Source organism: Drosophila bipectinata, chromosome 2L, assembly GCF_030179905.1.
Source record: "Drosophila bipectinata strain 14024-0381.07 chromosome 2L, DbipHiC1v2, whole genome shotgun sequence".
Taxonomy (NCBI): Eukaryota; Metazoa; Arthropoda; class Insecta; order Diptera; family Drosophilidae; genus Drosophila; species Drosophila bipectinata.
The window spans coordinates 10,589,123-10,613,165 of NC_091736.1; the positions used below are offsets into that span (position 1 = coordinate 10,589,123).

At 39.2% G+C, this 24,043-nt stretch overlaps 5 protein-coding genes across 6 annotated transcripts; 2 read left to right on the plus strand and 3 right to left on the minus strand.

The window, feature by feature from the left end:
• Positions 1-174: 174 nt before the first annotated feature.
• Positions 175-1,352, plus strand: LOC108126974 (SOSS complex subunit B homolog). The gene has a single exon (XM_017243775.3). The coding sequence runs from the start codon at positions 264-266 to the stop codon at positions 864-866; it is 603 nt and encodes a 200-aa protein (XP_017099264.2). The 5' UTR covers positions 175-263; the 3' UTR covers positions 867-1,352.
• On the minus strand, positions 1,337-5,523 carry LOC108126973 (uncharacterized). Its single transcript, XM_017243774.3, has 4 exons — positions 5,361-5,523; positions 4,968-5,292; positions 4,271-4,457; positions 1,337-1,825 (listed from the first exon to the last, which is right to left on the minus strand). The coding sequence occupies exons 1-4, from the start codon at positions 5,423-5,425 to the stop codon at positions 1,572-1,574; spliced, it is 831 nt and encodes a 276-aa protein (XP_017099263.1). The 5' UTR covers positions 5,426-5,523; the 3' UTR covers positions 1,337-1,571.
• A 660-nt stretch (positions 5,524-6,183) lies between these two features.
• LOC108126645 (trehalose-phosphate phosphatase) lies at positions 6,184-9,489 on the minus strand. 2 transcript variants are annotated; one of them, XM_070277487.1, is made up of 4 exons: positions 9,326-9,489; positions 7,328-7,460; positions 6,502-7,123; positions 6,184-6,440 (listed from the first exon to the last, which is right to left on the minus strand). In XM_070277487.1, coding segments are annotated over exons 1-4 (891 nt in total). In that variant the 5' UTR covers positions 9,327-9,489; the 3' UTR covers positions 6,184-6,305. The 2 variants fall into 2 exon arrangements, with proteins under 2 accessions (XP_070133588.1, XP_017098787.1); XM_017243298.3 differs by lacking the exon at positions 9,326-9,489 and adding an exon at positions 7,700-7,802.
• Positions 9,490-11,311: 1,822 nt separating this feature from the next.
• On the plus strand, positions 11,312-21,557 carry LOC108127036 (ras-related and estrogen-regulated growth inhibitor). The gene is made up of 6 exons (XM_017243855.3): positions 11,312-12,206; positions 20,213-20,343; positions 20,408-20,544; positions 20,604-20,762; positions 20,822-20,974; positions 21,037-21,557. The coding sequence occupies exons 2-6, from the start codon at positions 20,235-20,237 to the stop codon at positions 21,466-21,468; spliced, it is 990 nt and encodes a 329-aa protein (XP_017099344.1). The 5' UTR covers positions 11,312-12,206; positions 20,213-20,234; the 3' UTR covers positions 21,469-21,557.
• A 42-nt stretch (positions 21,558-21,599) lies between these two features.
• On the minus strand, positions 21,600-23,951 carry gudu (Armadillo repeat-containing protein gudu). The gene is made up of 3 exons (XM_017243854.3): positions 23,185-23,951; positions 21,874-23,125; positions 21,600-21,816 (listed from the first exon to the last, which is right to left on the minus strand). Exons 1-3 carry the CDS (start codon positions 23,790-23,792, stop codon positions 21,676-21,678), a joined length of 2,001 nt encoding a protein of 666 aa, XP_017099343.1. The 5' UTR covers positions 23,793-23,951; the 3' UTR covers positions 21,600-21,675.
• Positions 23,952-24,043: the final 92 nt, after the last annotated feature.

Sequence of the window (24,043 nt, forward strand, 5' to 3'; positions counted from 1 at the left end):
GCATTATTCAACACTGGAAAATTATAGAAAACCATTCCAATTTTGTTTGAATTAAGAGTTTATAGATAAAAAAGGAATTTGTTAAGATATTATATAAAAAATTAAAATATTTATTTAAATATTTCCGATTGTGTTTCAGTTTTGCCGGCAACTATCGTTTGCAGTTCCACAGGTTCTCTAGCATAGTCTCCCATCTCTAACAGACGACGCCAAAACAATAAATTATTTTCGCAGCTTCAAAAATCATATATTTCCCTATAGATATGTACAACGTGGACTGCATTCCCATCAAGGACATCAAGCCAGGCCTAAAGAATATCAATGTTATCTTTATTGTCCTGGAAGTGGGCGTAGCCACCGTGACGAAAGAGAATCGCGAGGTGCGAAATTTCAAGGTGGGAGACCCCACTGCCAGTATAAATGTTTCCATTTGGGACGAGCCGGGAAAACTGATCACGCCCGGTGATATCATAAGACTGACCAAAGGATACGCCTCTATTTGGAGGCACTGCCTTACTCTGTATTCCGGCAAAAATGGAGAAGTCTTCAAAATTGGCGAGTTCTGTATGATTTTCAACGAGGGACTGAACATGAGCGAACCAAAGCGTCCGGAACAGCAGCCGGTGGGCAATAATCCTATAACACCAGCCGGTTTGCCAGCTGTTGGTGGTGCACCTGGCTTACCAGCAAAGGGCGGCGCCGCTCCTCCTATATTACCTGCCGTTCCCGGAGGCCCACCTGTTCAGAATCCTGCCAATGCACCGCCAGTTTCAGCACCCATCACGCCAAATACGGTGGTGAAGCAGGGATCACGTGGCGGTAGAGGTGGCGGAGGACGTGGTGGCCTTAAAGGCGAACGGCGATAGAGCTAAAGGGTGCATACAACACGGGTCAATGGGGCTATTTATCCTACAGAAGCAATAGCTTTGGAAACTGAAACACGCCTGTTATGGTTTTTGTTAAAAAATGACTAGAAAAAGGGAATCACATTTTGTAGTACTCCTGAAAGAAATAACATTTTGTATATTATATTAAAGCCACTTGCAGAATTCCCGTTTCTAAGCAAAAGATTATGAACTTCAGAAGATATATGAACCTTTTGTTCACCATTCTCAGCATCAGTACATTTTGTAATATCCATACACCATTCTTTTGGCTTTAAACATAAGCAAAGGGTCTAAGGACCTAACAGGTCTACTATCGTTACTATTAAGAACCAACTATTGTGGGATTGTAAAGCATTTTTTGCAAGATTTTAGACGAGCAGAAAAAAACCATGTATTTTTGTGAAACAAAACCATTAAAAACCCTGTTAGTTTAATGAATGTGCAACAAATTTAAATTATGTAAAATGTTGTATTTATGTTTTTATTTGGCAAAATCAAAGATACAGAAAATAGATTTTTTTTTTGTTGGGGCAAGCAAGGACATTTGGGACATGTCCTTTTCCCGCGTATGTGTTGTATGTATGTTGTGTAATTATGTGCGTATGTGTGTGGTATTTTTGTGAGTGTACGTGGAATTTAGCTTAAGCTTAATATCCTTTTTTGGGGGGGGAGGGGGCGATCCGCTTAAGCCTTCTTCTTCTTCTCGTAGTAGGCCTGCACGGCTTTCAGGAGCCAGCCGACCTCCTCAACGGTCTTGATCTGGTAGTTGGCATAGGTCTTCAGGGTGGGCAGCTCGGAGACGCGGAAGGTCTTGCCGATACCGTGCAGTACCTTGATGGCATCCTCGTCGGTGGTGTCATCGCCCACATAGATGATCTTCAGGTTCTTGGCCCAGTCGGCATCGAACTGCTTCTCCAGGATCATCTTGGCACCCTCACCTGGAAAATAATTTAAAAAAAGAGGGAAATTAGTATCAAAAAAGAAAATAACCTTAAAAATATTTAATATTTTATATTTTATTACTAAATTACATAACATAAACTTTATGTGAGTCGGAAATGATTTTATAAAGTTTACAACCCATTAAAAGGTCTATTTAAAAAATAGATTTTTGAATGAAACAAATATTTGTAATGTATTTTTAATGGAATAGTAAAATTTAGGTTCCCTATTAGAGAAACAAATATATATTATAACGACATTTATTATCAATTTATGGAAAAGATATTGTTTTCGCTTGAAATACCCCACCAATCTTATCTACAAATAGGTTTTATTTATAATTTGTTTAGGATACATAAATTGAATTTAAAATGGCAAATTCTCTGCAAACATAGATTTTCGCTTGTCTGGAAAAATTGCAACCTGTGGCGAAAGAATTTTCCATTTTTTAATTTTTTAATATGGAAACCATACCATAGATATACAATGAAATATGCACTGCTGGAACTCATCCAAAATCGCTCAATAAACAACCGAGAGAAGCCAACAACAAACATGTTTCTTTCTTCAAATATGTAGAATTGTTTTCGGCACACATATTAGATCATATAAAAACGCCTGCAGCCTCCCAAATAGTAGAAACAGAACCGAAATTTTTCCCATCCCCTCATAGGGGAATTATTTTTAGGTGTCTACGTGGGTGGATGGATCTTCTCTAGTTTTTGTTTCGCATTCGGTCTATGGTTTTAAGTTTTTGATTTTTCGGTTTTTGGCTTTTTGGTTGAAAGTAAATGAGTGTTTGAATAGATGAAATTAAAATCATTTAGTGCGGCTATTCGGTACACGTAGTTAAAATCAGTACATAGAAAATTATTTTAATTATGTTGTTTGGCGTTTTCCGCTCTTGAGGATTAACGCCACATTTTTGTTTAATTGGTGACGCAGTCTATATAATATATGGTAGCCCCGATTATACACCGCCTTTTTATCTTAAATTCCCACTGCAGTTTTCATTTTTTCAGACGGCACCAACAATTTGTTGCTCTCTTATTTTGCAGGTTCTTAATTTTTCACAAAAATTTATCATTTTGTCGTTATTTTTCCCATTTTTTTTTTTTTTTTTGCAATAATTTTGCTTCTGCCTTGCCTATGAATTTATTGCCTTTGGAGGCGTTCGTAATCATAATTAATTTTTTTGATTTTCACGCATTTCATACATGAGTATTTGAGTATATCTGTTTAAATGTTCTTCCTTATATATAGTATGATATTTTATTTTCATGTATTTTGTCGGCACGGCTCATTGGCCTGAACGACAATTTCATGATGGGAAGGAATGGGTTGGATGACTTCTAGAGGACAGAGGCGACAAGTGGCTCTCATAAATCTCATCTGGAGGGGGATATAGATTATTTTGAAATTGAGAATATATAGTTTTTTTTTGAGAATTTCGAAAATGCAGAAATATTTATGACCAATTTTTTGCGGTTTGAAGGGAAGTGCTAATATAAATGAATAACATTTAAGAAATAAAGATATTTTATATATTTTTCTCTTTGGATTTCTTTAATAAAAATTGTTAATTAGGCCTAAATCTAGGTTCTACGCATCTTTTACCATATTTTCAATTTTAATTCTATCATATGCCTGTGTGTAAAAAATCATATATATCTTTGAAGCCTCGCATCGTTAGTGAAAAACGTCATCAAATTAAATTCGTTTCGCTTCAGTTTGACTTCATTCATCTTTGGAAATTCTAAAATTACAAAACACCTCCGCCATATCACAGGGAAAAAACTATGTTTTTCTGATGTGGAATGAAAACTTTCCAACAAATAATGTGACTGCCATCGAAAAACAAGAGATAAACATTTTTAAAAACGAAAGCGAAAACTTGTGTAGATGAAAAATTACACAGAATTGTTAATTTATCATAAGGAATCGGGCGAGTGACTTGTCTATATATATTTGTCGGCGAATATATATAGTTTTAGGCGCGCTTTTGACATCAGTTGGCTGCGGGATGTTTTGTCTACCGAGACACTTTTTATATATATGTATGTATCTACGCCGACTCATATATATTCTAGTATATTTCTGAACGATTTTAATTTTGTCTGATATTTGTGAAGTGAACTTTTCTGCGGTGTATGTGTGAAAATTTTCAAGAATATATAGTTTTCTTAGACGAAAGACGCCCACGTTCAGTTGCCCGTTCGGGCATCGGAAAAATATATAGAAAATTTGGCAATAATTAAATCATCGAACCGTCGAGTCAAAAATCGAATTGTTTCGAACAGGTGCCGAAGTGAAGAAAGCTGAAAGGAATGCCATGGGGACAGCTCTCAAAACGGATGGCAACAGTTGGCAAATTGTTAAACGATGATGACTATATTAATAAATTCATAAATATATATTTGTTTGGTTGGACCTCCACTAACCTTTGTCCCAGTTGACGCGGGGCTTGCCCTCCAGAGCGTAGGGGGTCTCGATCAGCTGGAATCCATGGGCCTGGATCAGAGCCTTGGCCTCGCCGATCAGCTTGGTCTTCAGTTTGTCGGTGACACCCTTGTAGTGGTAGGTGACCGAGATCTTCTTGTCCTCCACCCAGGCACCAGAGCACACGACCTAAACAAAAATTTAAGAAATTCCGAAATTAAGAAATTTCAAGTAGTATTTTTTTTAAATAGTTTAAGTTTCTTTGATATAATTGCAAGAGGAAGCTATAGATTCTTAAAGAAATTGTTTTTGAAAATAATTTTCGATATCCCTAAGGAATGCTTGTATAATAGATACTTTTCTTATTAATTCGCAAAGGAATTCTATTTTGAAATCAAAGAAATATTTAATATATTGTACATATCTTTTGTATAATACTTGTCCTACTAATACTAATAAAATCAATTGGATTAAAAAGCAAATTTTAAACCTATTTTATGAATAAAATAATAGCCAATAATCGGTCTGTAATGTCGTACCTAGATAGTTATAGTATCTAATTATAATAAACATAATGCACAGCCTTGTTAATATTAATAAAATATATATTGTTACCTATCCTATTTCCACTCTAGTTTAAACTTTACAAAAAAATAGTTAAATAGTTCCTTAAAATTTATTTATTCCCCTAAGACTCACCTTCTCCTTGAGCTCAGCCACCAGTTTGTTGTGCTTCTCCAGCAGCTCCTCGGGCATCTCAATCTTGAACTTCTTGCCGGAGGGATACTCCACCTCCAGACCGTGGTTACCGGCATAGGTGACATTGGGGAACTTGAGGTGGTTCTTGATCTCAGCCAGCTCCCGTCCGGAGAAGACGACCATGAAGATTTTGTCGTTGCCGGCCAGTTTCTTGATGTTGATTTCAGTATCCTTGGGCATCACCGAGAGCTCCTCGGTCAGGGGGGCCAGAGTACCATCGTAATCCAGCAGCAGGGCCACCTGATCGGTTTCGGGGTTGATGAAGCTGAAGGAGCAGCGACACATTTAGATCCTGCCACAGGATCGGAGATCCTCGGGAAAATGCAAACTCACCCCTCGAGGGCCTTCACGTAGTCCTCCTCCTTCTTCAGCAATGGAGCCTTCTTCTGCTCAGCCATTTTCTGCAATTTGTATCTGTATCTGACGAATGTGTATCTACCGGATAATGCGCGCCGTGCTGGACGTTCCTCGACCGATTTAATACTAATGGCCAGACATCCTCAGCAGCCAAAGATCGCTTGTGGTGTATATGTATCTGCTATATAATTTCGGACTCTCTTCGGCAGAGACTCTCCGCAGAATAGGTGGCAGCTCTGGCCCCGATCGTTGGCTAAGTAATTCCCACAATATTTATGAGCCATATGCGCATAAAAAAAACACATTCTATAATGGATCTATACATGTATTTTCGGACACATATATGCGATGTACATGGCTATATATATTTTTGTTTTTGGTGAACTGGGTATATAGTCTATATAGTGACGATGTCTTGGATGCACCTTTGTTTGAGGTCGTTTGTGTTTTGGAAGTTGACACACTTTTCTGATGATTTTGTTTTAAATAATCCCATCATTTGAAATTTAAATACTTGAAGAAAATCTACCTTAATGACCTTTATTTGGATTTGCGAATTAAAGATTAGTTTCAAAACAGCGGAAAATCATTTCACTCGATCGACATGTTCTCTATTAAAAAAATTTCCATCAAATGATTTATTTATTTTCTTTTGATCTTCAAACGAAGAGCGATGGCTGATGTTCGTGTTTAAAGATTAATGAACAGTTTTGTATCAGATTAATTAGATTTAGAGATAAGTATGTTAAGAAAACATGAACTAAAATCAAAGGAGATATTTAAGAAGTAAACAGACTCGTTTTTCATAAGCTTATTTTTATTTTAGGCCTTTAAATTGTGATGCTTATCTTAAACAATTAATAATTAGAATAATAGAAACCATAAAAGTGTATGAATTATTTTAGAAATATTCTATAATGTCTAGGAAACATAAACCTCGGCAATCCACTTCAGTAGATCAGTCATCACAGCTTGTTTGGGCAATCTAAAGTCGGCAAAGGTTTGGATTTTCTCATTTTCAGCTATTCTAAAGGATCTTCCCAAGCCACGCAGGACCTAATTAAGAAAATTATATATTTTATTAAAGATTTCTTTTTATGATTTTGGAATAACTTACCCTCATGGCATCTTCATCGGTGGTATCATCGCCGGCAAACACCACACTCACAGTCTCTGGCCAATTGTCGCCGAATTTCTGTTTCAGGATATAGAGAGCAGCCTCTCCCTTATTCCAGTTCACTGGAGGCTTGGCCTCAATGGCCTCATGAGCCTGGTTGGGTCGGAATCCATACTTCCGGCAGATCTCCGAGGCCAAGTTCTTCTGTTCGTCCTTCAGCTCCACTGGGGTGTCCCTGTAGTGATAGGTGAGCGATACCCGCTTATCCTCCACCCAAGCCCCATTCTTCTCCACCTTATCCTTGAGCTCCTTGACCATGTTTGTGTAGTTTCTTTTGATTTCAGCAGGAAGCTCGTAGTCATGTCGTGATCCATCTGGATACTCGATTTCCAGGCCATGGTTACCGGCATACGTTATGCCTTCGATGTTGACTTGTTTCTGCACATCCTTGAGACCACGTCCTGAGATAACAGCCAGGAAGATCTCTGGATGCTGGGCAATCTTGTGGAGAATCGCCTCGAGTTCCACGGGCATTTTGGTCTTGGCGGGATTATCGGCAATGGGAGCTAAGGTTCCATCGTAATCCAAGAGAACGGCTAGCTTAGAGTTGCCGTTCAAGTAACTGGAAGTAGAATTAATTAGTTAATTAAATTTTAATATTTAAAAACAAAATCTAAAAAAAACCGGAACACGCTCGAATTATTTAAGAGAGTTAAGTAAGCGGAGAGATTAAAAGATTTTGCTAATTCGTTATCAGTAGTTTGCTCATTACATGACATAGGCCAAGGTTATACTTTTCCATGGGGACTCGTAATCCCAAACTTACCCTGGTAGGTTCCGCTCGAAATCCTCTAGGTTGGCAATAACAGGTGCAACATGCTGTTCCGGCATTTTCACAGTTTCCTGATAACTTCTTGTTGGATCGAGAAGGAAAATCAATACAAATACGAGGCCTTTCACTGAAATAAGATTAGTTCCGTATTTGGTTTTAAGATTATTATTTCTTATTATTATCAACGTGCTGATGTTTCAGAGTCTCGGTTGAAACTGGGCGAGATCTCGAGAGTGTCACTGGCTTTTAAGGCAATAGTTTGCCAGATAGAGAGACACAATCACCCTCGTGATAAGAAATCTAACTCTGTGGGAAGTCTCTTCCCAAGACTCTCCCGCTCTTTTGGGTTAATTATCACTTTTTCACCTTAGTATCTCTGCGGATCGATCGACACCTATCCCTGATGGATTTCTGAGACGATTTGAGTTGTTGCTTCTCCGGCAGCTGCAGTTTTATAATGTCCCCCCAGGTTAGCGGAACCTCAAACATTGTCGCCAGGTTTTTGTTGTTGAACAAAGGCAATACCTATCTATCTTTATTTCCACAGATTTTCGTGATTCAATGCATTCTCATATCATGCACTGCCATCGTGGCCGGTGCGTGCATTGCCTTTACTCCTCCAACGAAATGAACATTTCGAGGCCCATAAAATCCAAAATCCGCAAACCGAAAATTTATGAATTCCACCCACTGCCTCCTTGCTATATGACATTCATTGACCCACCCTTTGACTCAAGTGTGCCTTTAATTAGCAATGACAGGCCAAATCTGGTTGTGTCCTTGCGTCTGGCCTCGCCGCCAAATCCCTTTGACAGGACGATAAGCGTGTCCCTGTAGGAGGTGACCAAAAGGACCCTGCTGCGTACATCCCAGCCTCGCAGTAACCCCCCTCCAACTATTTACCATAAATGCGATTTCGGGGCGCAAATATTTGTTACATGCACCGGAATTGATTAGAGGGCCTAAAAATAGTCACAGCATGAGGGTGACACGCGAAAGTCTAGGAATATTCTAGGGATGGGGATACCAGAGGGAGATTAAGGAGCTGAGTGGTTTGAAAAAGGGTTAGAAGGCTTCTTTATAACATAAAATGGCTCAAAAATATAGTATTTATTTCCAACTAGATCACTTTTATTTTCTTTTCCCAAAATAACTTTTCTGAAATAAAACATGTTGTCTCAGTAAACAGGTGGCTAAGAATTTGTGTGACTGGGTGTCAATAATTAAGGTTTACTGCCAAAGTGAATCACGCAGTCTGGTTACCCCAAGGCATGCTTTGAAAGCATGCTTCGAAAGCATGCTCTAACGTACACAGCCACGGGCCAGACCCAAAACAAATCCAGACCTGACCACGCCAAACTGTTTACTCACGATATCAATACAGTAAAGATAGCTTATTAGATTTATTAAATAATATTGTATAGGTTTAAATTTTTTTAGGGTATATTTAAAAAAGTTATACTTATAATATTTCTTCTATGATTCCATCTTTAGGAATAAAAGAAGTTAACAATACAAGAATGAAGATGTTAACTTATATAATTAGTCATATACATACATACATATATAATCTTAAAATCTTTTTTTTTTTAATCTTCTTTTTTTTATTATTATCTACTAATATTATCCCTTTTATGATAAACTTATAAATATTAACACTAACCATGTTTGACTGTATAATTATCATATTGCCAGGGAGACCCTCCTCATAGGAGTATGAGAGCAGACAGTTCCACTCATATCTGAATATAAACAAATTTGTCGGATTTTGGAGTCTCATTAATCGAATCTCTCGATGGGCTCGAGCCCAGCTGTCTGTCCGCTAATCTCGGTCTAATTAAAAGACAACTAATTTTCACACTGTAAACAAGTGTCTGTCTGGTTACCCCCGCCATTACTGCCTTTTTCCTCGAAAAACCCATTTAGCCTGTTTATAATCGGCTTGGGAAAATGTTGGTAGTAGACAATTTCTTTATAAATACTGGCACTCACTTTTCCAACGAATTTGGCCAACTGATTGGCCTGTCACAGAATTTAATTCGGCTAATTTGTCAACTGCGAAAACTGTCAATTAATCCAAATAAACCAGAAATTCTCTTTGATAGCTTTGATAGATTTGTTGTAAATATTTTCTCAACCGATCGAGTCAATGGGATTTACGTTTTTCGCTTTTGTTTTCTAATTTTTGTTTTTCTTGGCAGGAAAAGCTTTTTCGTAAGCTCTTAGACCAAGTTTGCTGACTCAGTTAGTGGTCGAAACATATAGACAGAGGGGGGTACAATTTATTGCCAACCATAAATAGAATTTTCAAAACAGTTGGCCAAAAGAGAGAATGAAACAAAATGGGTAAAAAGTAAGCACAGTGGGGTAAGTTAATTATTTTATGGAAAATTAAATGGTTACTATTTTTATTAAATGGCATTTTATAATACTTGTTCTATGATAACTTATTAAATAAAAAATATATACCTATTATTGATAAAGATTTAGAAAAAAATACTTTACAAATTATGTTTAAATTTGTGACGAAAAAAACCCCTATGAATTAAACTAAATACCATTTAAAAAAAACCTGTTCAAGTTTTGGAAAAGTCTCAATGAAACAATAAGTAAAAAGTATTTTTAATCTTTTAAGTAGATATCTCTTTTAATTAAACAAATACCCCCCAAAAAAAAGCTAAACCCCCTTTAACTAATATTTCCATGTCTCAATTAACATAAATTAGTGTCAGAACCCTTTAAGAAAACTCTAGAACCTCTAATTTTTCAACATCTCACCTACGCAAAATCGTTGAAGAAAATTGAAGGGAAATGGAAAGTGGTCGGGGTGTTGTTTTTCACACCTTTTGACTTTTTTCGAGTAAACAACAAGAATGCAAAGTGACAGAATGACTATGACGTTAAGCCGTACCCCTGGCGAAGGGGTTGAAAGGCTAAAAGGTCGGGGGCTCGGGCTTAAGGTGGACATAAATCAACCGAAAATCCAGAGATGGGGGAGGCCTCTGGTGCTCCCCAGATCCTGGGGCTGGCCCAAAATTAATGTTTAGCTCAGCTGACAAAATCTAACCTGTTGCCACCGTCAGAAGCAATTAGTGAACGTGCCTTCGGGGCGTTTCGATGTCAACAGGTTGCCACACGGCCTGTTTGTTTTCTACGTGCGATGCACACCGATAAAGGAACGAGATCGTGTACATATATAAAAATATATCCAGGGGGGCTATGTCCCACCCATCGGCGGACACTTTCCGCGCGTGCAAAGTCGTGTAAACATGTGTGTGTGGGCGGTGTGTGTTTGGTCTAGCATTAGGGCATGGCTTATTGCCAATTACATGGAAAATGTTTGTATACTTTACCCTCCCACGCCCCCAAAATGTTTTCCTTTTGGGTTTGTGTTTGTTTTGTTTTTGGGGTCTAATGTTAAGTGAAGGTCAGTTGGTCAGAAAACCAAAAAAAAAAAAGAAATTCAATTGCTCCCTGTGGTGTGAGCTGATTTGTAATGGAGACGTGGAAGTAACAAGCTATCGGATTTTGGGGACAATGTTGGCAAGTTTTCTGGTTTTGTGGGTCAAGTTTACAGTTAATATTTAATGAAATTGGATAAACTTTAAGCCAGGTATTCTAAATGAATTAATTAGCTTGAAATTTGTAATTTTTAAAAACGGTTTTAAAAACGTATAACAATAAAATTACGTATACGCCTTGAAGTACTTATTTTGAAACATATGTTTTTTGTCTTATTAAATAATTTTAACTATGAAATAGCTTTTAAATAGGAACTTTAATTACTAGAGCATCATTAAATATTACTATATTTAATTAAATTGTATTACAAACACTAAAAATATCAGAAAAACCTTAAATATTTCATTATGTTGCAGAGATTCGTAGCTTAGCAACATTGTTGCTGGCCATATGCGCGCGCTTTTCGCTTACTTATAAACATTTTTTTGTTTCCGCTGCCACTTCTCATCGGGCAGCTCAGCAGATGCGACGCGTCGCGGTCGCCGAGAGCAGAACTTCAGTCGCGTTGTTGTTGCGGATTCTGTGGCCAATTCTTTTCCCGGTTTACGTGTTGTTATTGTTTTAAAAGGTGGTAAGGGGGTGTGCGAGTGTGCACTTTCTTGCCGAACTCTTTTGCATTTTACATTTTTTTGCCCCGCCCCCGAGGACCCCATCAAAAGGTGGAGGAGCGTGGATATTGCGGCACAGGTGGGGGTGGCTGGGTGGCTTCCAGCAGAAAGCCGCGTTTCGTATGTGTTTTTATTATGGTTTTACAATGGCAACACATCGGCTGACGCTGCGTCGCAATAAACCCACATCGATGGCATCGGCAGCGGTACTAGTTGGATATATAAAAGCATAATTGCTATGAGCCAGCGACTTAATGCGCAACAGGAACCTGAAGTGTCAACAATGCGCCAAATAAAAAAAAACAATAACCAAAAAGTAACATTATTTTATTAAAAGTACAAAACCGGATTAAACATAAAACTTACCAAAGATAAATAAATGTTCAACAGTGTCCATAAATAAAAACAATAGTTTAATTTTAGAAAAAATATATTTTTTGTGAAAACTTACAAGGCGTATACTTGATATTTTTTTTTTGGAATTAATATACAAACTTGTTAATTGATATTCCTAAAAAATTTAAAGAAAATAAAGACAAAATTATGAACTAATAATTAAATAAGAAATATATATATTTTTTGAATAAATGTAAACTCTAACATATATCTAACATTAATCAACACCATCAACACCAAAATATATAAAGTTTATAAACAAAAATTAAAAAATGTGTTCTATGAAACAAATGCAGTAACTAAGACAGTTTTTATTGAAGAATAAATACATCTTTATTGATCAAACGGTGCGTATACTTGATTATTGTTACAACTAAATAAAGACCCGAATTTATGGCAATTAAATTTGAAGCAAAAGTTTGTTTCCGAAAAAAATAGCAACACAGCGAATGCTCAACTTTTATAAACACATAATAAATTAAATCAAAAAGTTTTGGATTCGTGCTGGTTCTAAGTCTTTTTTTTATAAACAATTTCTTGACAAGACAGTGAAGTAGTGAAGGGCTTTTGCCTCAAAAGGGAGCGCCGACAAAAGATTCTATAATTCAGTAGAAACTAAAGACTAATTTATTGGCAATTTCATAATTTTCTGTTAAAAATGGCCCCCTTGAGTTGCGCCCATGATGGATTATTATTTGTTTCTCCAGTCAACCTTGACTCGTGTCTGGCAAATGGACCATAACTTTTCACCTGACGGTCTTCAGCATCGAAAATATATACATATATATTTTTTGATTTTCTTGTTTTGTAAATCATTTTAATTGGCTTTGATTGTGCTGCTACTTCCGCTAGCAACAATCTTGTGCAAAACTGTTTGACTTTGAAAACGTTTCTGAAATACAACGAATTGCGGTGTGGCTCTCCATCTCTTTCAGTCTGTTTTTGATTTGTTTGTTTGATATGTTTTTAAATTTGGCGGCAAGGTCGCCAGCATGTCTGTTCAAAAGTGAAATGCAGATTTGTGTGTGCGAATTCCTTTTCTATTTATTTCGATAGCCTCCAAAGCGTTATCTCAAATCTCTTTATATATTTTGTTTTTTTTTTTTTTGGGTAACCCTCTTTTGGTCAGTGAAAGAAAGATTTATTGTATCAACAACACATAATCAGGGACTGCAACACCCACCTTTCCCACCAGCACTTGCCGTTGCCACCTTCATAAAGTGACTAGCTAATAGCACCCGATACTGACGGCTTTTACTTTGTGGCGCTAGTTATAAAGCCACAAACAAAAGCGTTTTATTGCCAGCCGACCGCAGACAGAGCCAGATACAGTAGCAAACGTTGACAAACGCCAAAGCCGCAAAAAAAAAAATTGAATTCGAAAAGGTTAAAGGCAGTTTGGACGAATATTATTATACCCTAAATAGAATAAATAATTTATCTAATATTTGTTATTATTTGAGTAATATAAACTTAGATGTAACCCAAAAAACATAACCTTTGCTTATTGAGTTCAATTGAATTAGATATCCATAATAATAAAATAAATACATGACTTCCCCTTATAAGTACTTTAGTCTCCTATAATACGTATATCGTATAACAATATAATCCCATCTATTTAAGCCCAAATAGCTCCACTTTCATTGAGGGTATCGTGAATAATTCGTCGTTCTGAACAACTGACACAATGAGCAGGGATGTCGAGTGCCCGGACACTTTATGGGGATGGGGATCATAAAAAGCAGAAAGCTGCCACTCGGAGGAGTTAAGGCTTTTGGGTGGCAGTCATGGGGCTTTTTGAGTTATTGGCATTTTGCATTGCAGACAAGTAGCAAATGTGGCGGAGACCGTCTAAGGCTAAGGCTGAGAGAGATTTCTTTCAATTTGTGGTTTCAAGCGTCTGCGGAAGCCAGTGCGTATCCATAAATTCCAACGATATTTATGGGGGAAAAAAACAATTTTTATTGGCAAAAAAGACAGGAATGGAAATGCGCCGATAAGAGCTTACAATATTTGATAATAATTATCGAAATATGTACAGTGGGTGCGACATGAAAGAAAATAATTGATAGCTTTCTCATAAAAAATAGGCCACAAAATATAAACTTTTTGTGGTTTTCCGAAGGTTATGAAAAATAAATAAAGTTAAGCCAAAGTTTGTTCCTTTTTTCGTTTAATTTTCTTGCCGTCTCATATTTCAAACACTTTAAAGTTTAAACAGAAAGTGTTTTCCTTCAACTCCTTAGCTTTTACCTGTTTTCCTGGCTTTTACAGCTTTTCCGCCCATTTCTTGGCCATGACTTTGCCTTTTTTGGCCCAGTCTGTATTTATTTAAATGGTGCTTAGTAAACATAAAAATCACCCATGTGAGCCTAACTAAAAAAACATTTATGACGCCTGAGTTTTATTTATGAGCCTGATTTGGCAATGTCTGTGTCTGGGAATCTCTAACAATGTCCCAAAGAAATTTCTTTTCGTACATTTATTTTTATATACTCGATGTATACAAATACCTATTTAAATCGGTCTCAAGGTGAGTGCTTGAGTGGAGAGAAGTTGACCGCCAACTCCTACAATTTTTACGCATTTTCGATTTCAATGCCGAGTGAGTAAGTGAAAGAAAACCAATGGCAACTTTGGCTATTGAGGCACTGAGATAAATATATAATAAATTGGGTTTCACTTTTTTGAGAGCTTTTTTCTATGTTTTCTGTACATTTTTCTTAGTGTACATGTTTTTATTACTAACTCGCTGCTCAATACTTGTATTGAAGTGAAATGACGGGCAAAAACGCGGGAAAAATGGGCAGTAGGTGAGAGAGGAGGTGGGCAAGTGGAAACAAGTCTTTGTGGAGTGGACAACTTCAATCAACAATAATGAACCTCATAGCAAGTGGCTCACTTCCCATGACCTTAGCCGTAGAGTGGAATCACTGGCACCATGACAACTCACATGGTCCTCCGCCTGGCCAGCCACACCAGCCCTTCGTCTGTTTCCCCCAACAACCACTTGTTGGTCGGGGGGCAGTTTGATTTGTTTTCCATGGAACTACACGGGGCATAATCATCATCATCGTCACTCCGGCGATGACAACCACAACTGGCCGACAAGTGCCCCAAAAAATTAAAATGGGCAGAGCGGGGGTGCGGGATTGGCCAAACTACAGACACTCCGGTAACTCAATCCACGTCTGGATGGCGAATAATTTTTTGGTGCGCAATACCCGTGGAAGGGCATGTGTTGGTAAACACACAACAATCAGGTCAACAACCCAACGGGTCCCAAAACCCATCATCTAACAAGGTTTTCATTTTCAATGCCTTTGCCAAGGTCCGGCGTCAGGAGCCAGAAGCAGGACGATGTCCTGCTAACACAGACATGCGAGCATCCTGTCATTACCTTACGTAAAGGATACTCACTGTGTTGTGATTAACGGCTGATGGAAGATAAGCAGTCGGAAAATTAGGGCCAGCATTAGGGTAACCCCGAACTACATTTCAGGGTTAATTTTTGGGATTGAGTCACGTTTTGGGTTTCTTTTTTAAAAAGTAAATAAACAAAGCTATGTTTATTTTGTGAAAGGTTTCAAAATAAAGTTAATAAACTAAATTATTTCGTAACATGACCAAAAACTTGAAGCATATTCAATTCATGTGGTATTTCTATTTTTGTCAACAGGCTCAGACACTTAATGAATGATTTCCTCAGCTTCCTCAATTCCTTTCCTGTATTTATTTTCATTTGATGAGAAGCGAACCCTTGGAAATACATTGACAATCATTTCCATTCGATTTGTTGTTTGATTCCTTCAATTGGCCATCGAATATCCTTAACCATTTCTTGTGAAAATTCTTGAAACTCATTAGTGTGCACTGAGGCTTCCACTTTCACCTTGCTTCACTGCATCCCCGAAGCCCATCCCTCGCCCATCTCATCTCATTTTCCATGACCTCACTTCAGCCAACTGGTTCGCAAAAATTTTCTGCGCAATAAAAAAAATAAATAAATAATATAAATTCAGCCACAGTTGAATTGCACACTTTGAGGGGGCGTGTGAAAAGTGAAAACGTGAAGGGAGGATTATTACAGGAACGAAAATACAGATTTCTTGGAAAAACGAATAGCAATTCCTTTACAGAAAATGTACAATATAATTAAATATAAATTAGTGGGAAGAGGGAGAAAAGTTTTCAACTTTAGGGGTGATTAAAATCGTCTGGCTACAGACAAAAACTTTCCGGATCAGCCCCAAAGCCTACCCCAAAAAACCACTTGATGCTGGGCATTACGTATACGCCACGTTGTGCGGCAATAACATAGCCCGGCAAACGGGAAAACGCTTCATTAAGCACGCTCCGTGTTGTCATGGCTTGCTCAAGTGTTTGAGTTTCAAATCCAACTAATTAAAATCTACGCAGCAAAACTTGATACAGAAACAGCCAGCGACTGCAGAGCCACGATGTCCTGCGCCACAAAAGGAGGCAAGGTGGTGTTCGGGATTTGGCCAGGTGGTTGCTGAGAAGCATTTGTTTCACTTTCGACATGCCTGTCCTGTCTGCCAACAGTGCGTTGCAAAATCTAAAAAGCAACTAAGTTTCCATCGAAATTTCTGATTAATTAATGGCCGAGGTCTACGTTATTCTGAGAATGAAATTGATCGGTTTGGAGGTTTTAACGGCTTGATTTCAAGGTGATTAACGTTTGGTGGTTGCACTTAAACTGCTTAGACTACAACTTTAGGTTTAAAGGTTTTCTAGGGCTAGGGGCCATGTATGAGAATCCTGATGATCGGATAAAAATTGTCAAAGATATGGACATGGCTAGGGGCCATGTATGAGAATCCTGGATTTTGCAAGGGGTCCCATGAGAAAAATTTGAAAAATATCGATCAAAAATTTGGAGTTGAGGTTTTGATGCAGAATTATTAGGAATTGTACTACAAATCGTTTAAGGTATTCCGTTTGATGATCGGATAAAAATTGTCAAAGATATGGACATGGCTAGGGGCCATGTATGAGAATCCTGGATTTTGCAAGGGGACCCATGAGAAAAATTTGAAAAATATCGATCAAAAATTTGGAGTTGAGGTTTTGATGCAGAATTATTAGGAATTGTACTACAAATCGTTTAAGGTATTCCGTTTGATGATCGGATAAAAATTGTCAAAGATATGGACATGGCTAGGGGCCATGTATGAGAATCCTGGATTTTGCAAGGGGTCCCATGAGAAAAATTTGAAAAATATCGATCAAAAATTTGGAGTTGAGGTTTTGATGCAGAATTATTAGGAATTGTACTACAAATCGTTTAAGGTATTCCGTTTGATGATCGGATAAAAATTGTCAAAGATATGGACATGGCTAGGGGCCATGTATGAGAATCCTGGATTTTGCAAGGGGACCCATGAGAAAAATTTGAAAAATATCGATCAAAAATTTGGAGTTGAGGTTTTGATGCAGAATTATTAGGAATTGTACTACAAATCGTTTAAGGTATTCCGTTTGATGATCGGATAAAAATTGTCAAAGATATGGACATGGCTAGGGGCCATGTATGAGAATCCTGGATTTTGCAAGGGGTCCCATTAGAAAAATTTGAAAAATATCGATCAAAAATTTGGAGTTGAGGTTTTGATGCAGAATTATTAGGAATTGTACTACAAATCATTTAAGGTATTCCGTTTGATGATCGGAAACAAATTGGCAAAGATATGGACATGGCTAGGGGCCATATATGAGAATCCTGGATTTTGCAAGGGGTCCCATGAGAAAAATTTGTAAAATATCGATCAAAAATTTGGAGTTGAGGTTTTGATGCAGAATTACTAGGAATTGTACTACAAATCATTTAAGGTATTCCGTTTGATGATCGGAAACAAATTGGCAAAGATATGGACATGGCTAGGGGCCATATATGAGAATCCTGGATTTTGCAAGGGGTCCCATGAGAAAAATTTGTAAAATATCGATCAAAAATTTGGAGTTGAGGATTTGATGCAGAATTACTAGGAATTGTACTACAAATCGTTTAAGGTATTCCGTTTGATGATCGGATACAAATTGGCAAAGATATGGACATGGCTAGGGGCTATATATAAGAATCCTGGATTTTGCAAGGGGTCCCATCAGAAAAATTTGAAAAATATCGATCCAAAATTTGGAGTTGAGGTTTTGATGCAGAATTATTAGGAATTGTACTACAAATCGTTTAAGGTATTCCGTTTGATGATCGGATAAAAACTGGCAAAGATATGGACATGGCTAGGGGCTATATATAAGAATCCTGGATTTTGCAAGGGGTCCCATCAGAAAAATTTGAAAAATATCGATCAAAAATTTGGAGTTGAGGATTTGATGCAGAATTACTAGGAATTGTACTACAAATCGTTTAAGGTATTCCGTTTGATGATCGGATACAAATTGTCAAAGATATGGACATGGCTAGGGGCCATGTATGAGAATCCTGGATTTTGCAAGGGGTCCCATGAGAAAAATTTGAAAAATATCGATAAAAAATTTGGAGTTGAGGTTTTGATGCAGAATTATTAGGAATTGTACTACAAATCGTTTAAGGAATATCGATCAAAAATTTGGAGTGGAGGTTTTGATGCAGAATTACTAGGAATTGTACTACAAATCGTTTAAGGTATTCCGTTTGAAGATCGGATACAAATTGGCAAAGATATGGACATGGCTAGGGGCCATATATGGCCGACAACACATATTACCGAAAATATATACATTTTAAGTGCCAGAAGCTTTAATATTAACCTAGGGGTTTCCATATACATAAACTCCCAAAAAACTAGAATTTTCTCAGCCTGATAAGCTTTCAGAAATGTTCAATGGAAGTGCTCACTATCTTGGCTATCTATCATCAGGGAGTTCTATTTATAATCCAGCTATGAATAACCCGACGCTCCAACTAATCATACACACTGCCAATGGTTGTCCTTTTCAATCAGCCAATATTAATCAACCATTTTCATGACTTTCTGGTGAAATAATTTCCCCCATTTTATGGTGCCGCACTGTAGGTACTTGTCAGCCAAATAACTCATTTGGCTGGCACGTGTCGTTAAACCGAACTAAGGACTTTCCCCAACACACTTGCTCATTATCGAGGACTTATCAATGTTTCACTTCCGAAGGACACAAACGAGAAATTATCGTCCTGTCTGGGCCAAGTGATAATTGATGTTTTATTGTTGTCACTTGTTGCTTCGACGTCTTCTGTTGTTTATTGTTAAATGTGTGTGCCAACTATATTTTGAAGTACTCTGACATCCTGTGCTAATCGGCTGACAGGGTGCGGCCTTAAAATAATGACCATGGCCGTGTCCAAGGCCTGGGACTTCTGTTTTATTTTTCTTTTTGTAATGTCTGCGGCGGTTTCTGGAGGACAACGCAGAAAGTGTCCAATAAATGTTTCATAGTTGTCGGTTGCTGCTGACATTGTTGACCTTATCAAAAGTACAAATACACTTACTGCCACACCACATCCTACATACATATATCCCTGCGTATATCCTATATATGGGTGCGTCCATGGGTGGCTATAAAAAAAACACACACGCCCTGAGCGTCTTTTGTTGAGTGTTCCTGCTGGGGTTTTTGCGATTGAATGCACTAAAACAAAAGTTTATATTCGATACATATCGAATTATTCTTTTGAAATTATTTTAAATATTTTCATTGATTTTATGGCAAGAAAAATGTAATTAAAGTCAAAACTTTTCGAGTATTATAGCATGAAAGACACCCCACAAATGCACTTTAAACATTTTATATATTCTCTTATTTAAAAATTCCAGTAAAGCCTTAAAGCTTATTATAAATAATAAATCAATTTTCCAAGTGTGGCCTTTCTGCTTTTTCCATTTTTCCTTCATCTTGTCACTCTTAAAATATGCAATAATGCTGGGAGTCTTTGGCCAAAATAAGAATGCGACCTGGTCTAGTCCCAGACTTTGGCGATAGACCAATTTTGATGTGGGTTACGAGGGCGAGAGCCGGTCAACAACAGCATCAGGAATCCGGGCGAACAAAGGTTATGTCAGTCATTCCAGGCAGACATATTGTCTCGGAAATACGACACCCTTAAAACCCAAAACCCCCCCAACCCAATTTTCTTTAATATTTATACCCTATGACACTGATTAGATGGGTATTTTATTTTTGTAGCTAATTGGCATTTAAGGTTATATTTTAAAATTAAAAAGAGAATTATGCGATATGATTTAAGACTTATGAATGGAAGTCTTTTGAATAGGTATTATAACGAAGGGTATCTCTATATTCTACTCTATATATTCTTTTCTAACTTAAGTATTTAATACTGTTTTTGCAGACAATTGTTCCTTGGTCCTGCCATGAATGCCACCTCGCCAAAGTCATCTCTGGTCAAGTTGGGCCTTCATACCAACAAACAAAAGACGCTCAAGGTTATGGTTTTGGGCCAAAGTGGCGTGGGAAAAACGGGTATGTGAAAGGAAAATCCTAAACTTTCTCCCGAATATAAACTCAATAGATTACCCCCACTTAGCCATGGTGGTGCGTTTTATCACTCGTCGCTTCATTGGGGAATATGATCCCAATCTGGAGAAGATATACACCTGCCAGACCACTCTGGACAAGGAACAAATTCAGTTTGACATCCTGGATGCTACCGGCCATTTACAAGTGGGTGTCAAGTATTCCTTTTAAATACTTTTGAAATATAAAGTGCCTTTATTTATCAGGAACTAGATGGAGTCACTCTGGAGTCCAACATCCGGTGGGCGGATGCTTTTATACTGATGTACTCCATTACGGATAAGTGTTCCTTTGACGAGTGCAGTCGCCTCAAGTTCCTTATTAATTACAACAAACGAAGACGCAAGCTGGGCTCTGCCAGTAAAGTGGGTATTCTATTTTAAAATTTAAATATTTAAAGCCTACATTAATTTTTATTTTTAAGGACTGCACTTTGGATATTCCTGTCATTCTGGTGGGAAATAAAACAGATCAGCCTGGTGACAGGATGGTTACCTTGGAGGAGGGTCAGCGTCGCTTCAGGGAATTGTCCTGCGCCTGTTTCCATGAGATTTCAGTCAGAGAGAATGTGGACCAGGTGGGCCAGAAGGCTTTCAGCGTTTTTTTAAGAAACTCGCTAACAAATATTGTTTAAACCAGGTCCAGAATGTATTCCGAGATGTGTTCCGCTTCTGGCGTGTCTTCAGCAAATTCCCCAAGCTCAAACGTTCCACCAGCGATGTGGCCAACTCGGCGGACGGTATCCTGACTCCGGATTCGGGTTCCTGTTCCTTCTACGATGCCTCCTCGCTGGGAGCCGGTCGTCGTTCCTTCCTAGTCATCGGCAGTGCTTGTCTGGAGGAAAGCAGCGGTGACCACACCGAGTCCACGGATGAGATTGCCAGCAGTAGCTTGAGTAGTTCTCGCAGCGATATCGACGCCCCCTTCCGAAGTCGAGCCTCCACGGACGGAACTCTGCTCTCCAGGCCACGAAGATGGCGATATCCACCGCCGGGATGCCTCCTGCCGCACACCAACCGTGTGGAGCGGAGGATGAGCATTTCCACCAGGGGCAGCAATGCCAGCTATTAATTGGGATTTAGTCGGGGGTTGACGGGGAAGCCAAGAGCTTAGTTAGTCAAAATGTAGTGACAAATATATAGCTAGATGTTATGATGGACTTGAAAGGAGTTTCTGTTTAAGAAAGATATGGATAGTAGGGATGTTGGAAACGAAAACTTCTTCAATGATGATGTATTATTTGAACAGTAATTACATAAACATAACGAATGGAAAAACCTAGTCATCGTCGATTTTAAGCAAATACTCTTCGGCGCGTAGAGCCAGTTCCCGGATATTTCTGAGGCATCCGGCGGCGGCCAGCTGGAGCTCCTTGTTGGTGGAACCAATACACTCCAGCAGGAATGGAACCACACCGCTCTGAAAGTAAAAATGTTATGTAATAAAATAATAAAAATTAATATAAATGGAACTCACTTGGTGCATGGTGATGCAATTCTGCGGATCCATTGATAGTTTCTCCAAAGCCATGGCCGTACTGCGATGCACGAGAGGATTATCACTGGTCATGTAGGTGACAATGGGAGTCACAGTGCGTAGGCGTCCCAGTTCCTCCGTATTATTGCCGAAGCAGGCGCAAGCAGCCACGGCAGCAGCCAGGTTCATCCTCAGGAGATCATCGGTTGTCTGGACAAGATCGGCCAGCTTATAGATGACTCTCAAGTCGGTTAGGATGGCCAGATTCGTTTGATCCTGAGCAATGGTAGCTATGGCGGCGCAAACCGCTGACAAGACCATAATGTCCTTGGACTTGAGGAGACCCACCACCAGTTCCATGGCTCCCACTAAGCTCCTGACCAGTTCGGCGGAGTCATTGGCATTTCGAACACAAGGACATATGGCATAGGCGGCATGGGCCTGGACTCTGGTGCTGGTATTTTTCAGCAAGGACCAAATCAGACGCACAGCATCGAGGTCCTCCAGGACTCTCATACTCTCTGGATCCTCGGCACATTCCTTCAGACCCTTGGCCAGATTTTCCAAGAGCGGGGCATGGGAACTGTTGAGTAAGGACACCATAGATGGCAATCCTCCAGCAAAACGGAGTTGCTCGCGATTGTTTTGGAATCTCAAACACTCGGACAGAGCCCCAGTAACATTGGTCAGGACCTCATCGCATTCATCATTCAACAAAGCCACCAAATGGTTCACCGTTCGTAGTTGGTCCATAACCTTGACATTGGCATCCGTCACGGCACACATCCAGATGGCCCCCGTGGCTCCCCTCAACAGGGGCTTGTTGTCCCTCAGGTTCTTGTCCTTTATGATGGTAACCAATGGCTCCAATCCTCCAGCTTCCCTCACCAATTCCCTGGTATTGGCATCAAAGGCGCACTTGTAGATCGCCGTACTGCCCTCCATTTTAAGTTCCGTGTTCTCCGAGTGCAAATGGCTCACAATATCCGGAATCATGCCCTCCGTGGTGATGGCCAGTTGGAATTTCGGTTCCGAGGAACACTTTCGCACAGTGCCCATGATGGGTATTACCACATCGATGTGGACGGACTTCAGCAGCTGGGCCATCAATGGCACAATTCCACTCTTTCGCATCTGTTCCATATTGTGCTTGGAGTCTGCCAAAGTCCAAAGGGCACGGGCTCCGGCGCGGGTCATGTCCAGGGACTCCAGGTCGTCGGCATTGAGTTGATCTCGTGGAGTTTTTAAAATACTACCCAGGGGGAAATGGGTTAAAAATGAGAGTTATATTATTCCATTATAAAAACCCACCTTAGCTTAATGTCGATGAGATCCACCAGCTTGGGAATACCACCGCAAGTCCTCACATACTTCCTGGCCAAACGGACTTTGCACACATTCGCTAGGGTCTCGGCCGCCATGGTCTTGAGATCCTTCATGGAGGAGTTGAGGATGTCCACGATGAGAGGTATACCATCCAGATCCACAATGGTCTTGCGGATATCAATGTTCAGGGTGATATCCGAGAGAACGGTGAGGGCGCCCAAACAGCACTTGGTGTCGCTGCACTCCAGGATGTTGACCAGGACATCGAGGCCGCCTATGTCCGAGATGGCGAACTGGTTGATCTGGGTGCTCAGATCGTAGTCCTTCAAGCAGCACAGCGATACTATAGTGGCCGTCTGATTGCCCGCCTTAATGTACTTGACTAGTTTCTGGATGTTGTAATAATCGGCCGGAATTTCGGCGGCACGCGCCACCTCCTTCCACCGATCCTCCTCGTCCGTGGACGACTCCACCTCCGTGGTGTCCGAGTCCTCGGCCACCACCTGCCGCTTGTCCTTTGAGAATCGATTCGGACAAGATCCGCATTGTTCGCGCACCTTTCCTTTCCGGTTATGGGCTTGATGACCAATCATACTTCCGGTTCTGAAGAGGCTTTGCTAAATTTTTCGCTATCCGTTGTTTTGCCAAAATTCTTTGGTCTATGTATGGGAATTTATGGGTGTTTTTGTGTGCGATGGAATTTATTGGTTACTCAATTGATTTAATACGGAAGTGTTGCTAGGGTTACGAATGGGAAGTTTGAAAATGCCTCCGATTTTTTAAGAGTTATCGATAACGAACTGGAAGTTTGGTATTATTTTGGAAAATAATTAATTAAATACGA

What these genes read in the sequence shown, in the direction of transcription:
- gudu (XM_017243854.3), bottom strand. Translation starts at nt 23,792, where the DNA reads ATGATTGGTCATCAAGCCCATAACCGGAAAGGAAAGGTGCGCGAACAA. An exon ending in CTCATCGACATTAAGCTAAG is followed by an intron (nt 23,126 to 23,184) that starts GTGGGTTTTTAT and finishes CCCCCTGGGTAG; the next exon opens with TATTTTAAAAACTCCACGAG. An exon ending in ATTGCATCACCATGCACCAA is followed by an intron (nt 21,817 to 21,873) that starts GTGAGTTCCATT and finishes TTTTACTTTCAG; the next exon opens with AGCGGTGTGGTTCCATTCCT.
- LOC108126645 (XM_070277487.1), bottom strand. An exon ending in TTCGAGCGGAACCTACCAGG is followed by an intron (nt 7,124 to 7,327) that starts GTAAGTTTGGGA and finishes TTCTACTTCCAG; the next exon opens with TTACTTGAACGGCAACTCTA. An exon ending in CCGATGAAGATGCCATGAGG is followed by an intron (nt 6,441 to 6,501) that starts GTAAGTTATTCC and finishes TTTCTTAATTAG; the next exon opens with GTCCTGCGTGGCTTGGGAAG.
- LOC108126974 (XM_017243775.3), top strand. Translation starts at nt 264, where the DNA reads ATGTACAACGTGGACTGCATTCCCATCAAGGACATCAAGCCAGGCCTA.
- LOC108126973 (XM_017243774.3), bottom strand. Translation starts at nt 5,425, where the DNA reads ATGGCTGAGCAGAAGAAGGCTCCATTGCTGAAGAAGGAGGAGGACTAC. An exon ending in TGGCTGAGCTCAAGGAGAAG is followed by an intron (nt 4,458 to 4,967) that starts GTGAGTCTTAGG and finishes ATTTTTGTTTAG; the next exon opens with GTCGTGTGCTCTGGTGCCTG. An exon ending in CCGCGTCAACTGGGACAAAG is followed by an intron (nt 1,826 to 4,270) that starts GTTAGTGGAGGT and finishes ATTATTTTCCAG; the next exon opens with GTGAGGGTGCCAAGATGATC.
- LOC108127036 (XM_017243855.3), top strand. Translation starts at nt 20,235, where the DNA reads ATGAATGCCACCTCGCCAAAGTCATCTCTGGTCAAGTTGGGCCTTCAT. An exon ending in AAGTGGCGTGGGAAAAACGG is followed by an intron (nt 20,344 to 20,407) that starts GTATGTGAAAGG and finishes ACCCCCACTTAG; the next exon opens with CCATGGTGGTGCGTTTTATC. An exon ending in ATGCTACCGGCCATTTACAA is followed by an intron (nt 20,545 to 20,603) that starts GTGGGTGTCAAG and finishes TTTATTTATCAG; the next exon opens with GAACTAGATGGAGTCACTCT.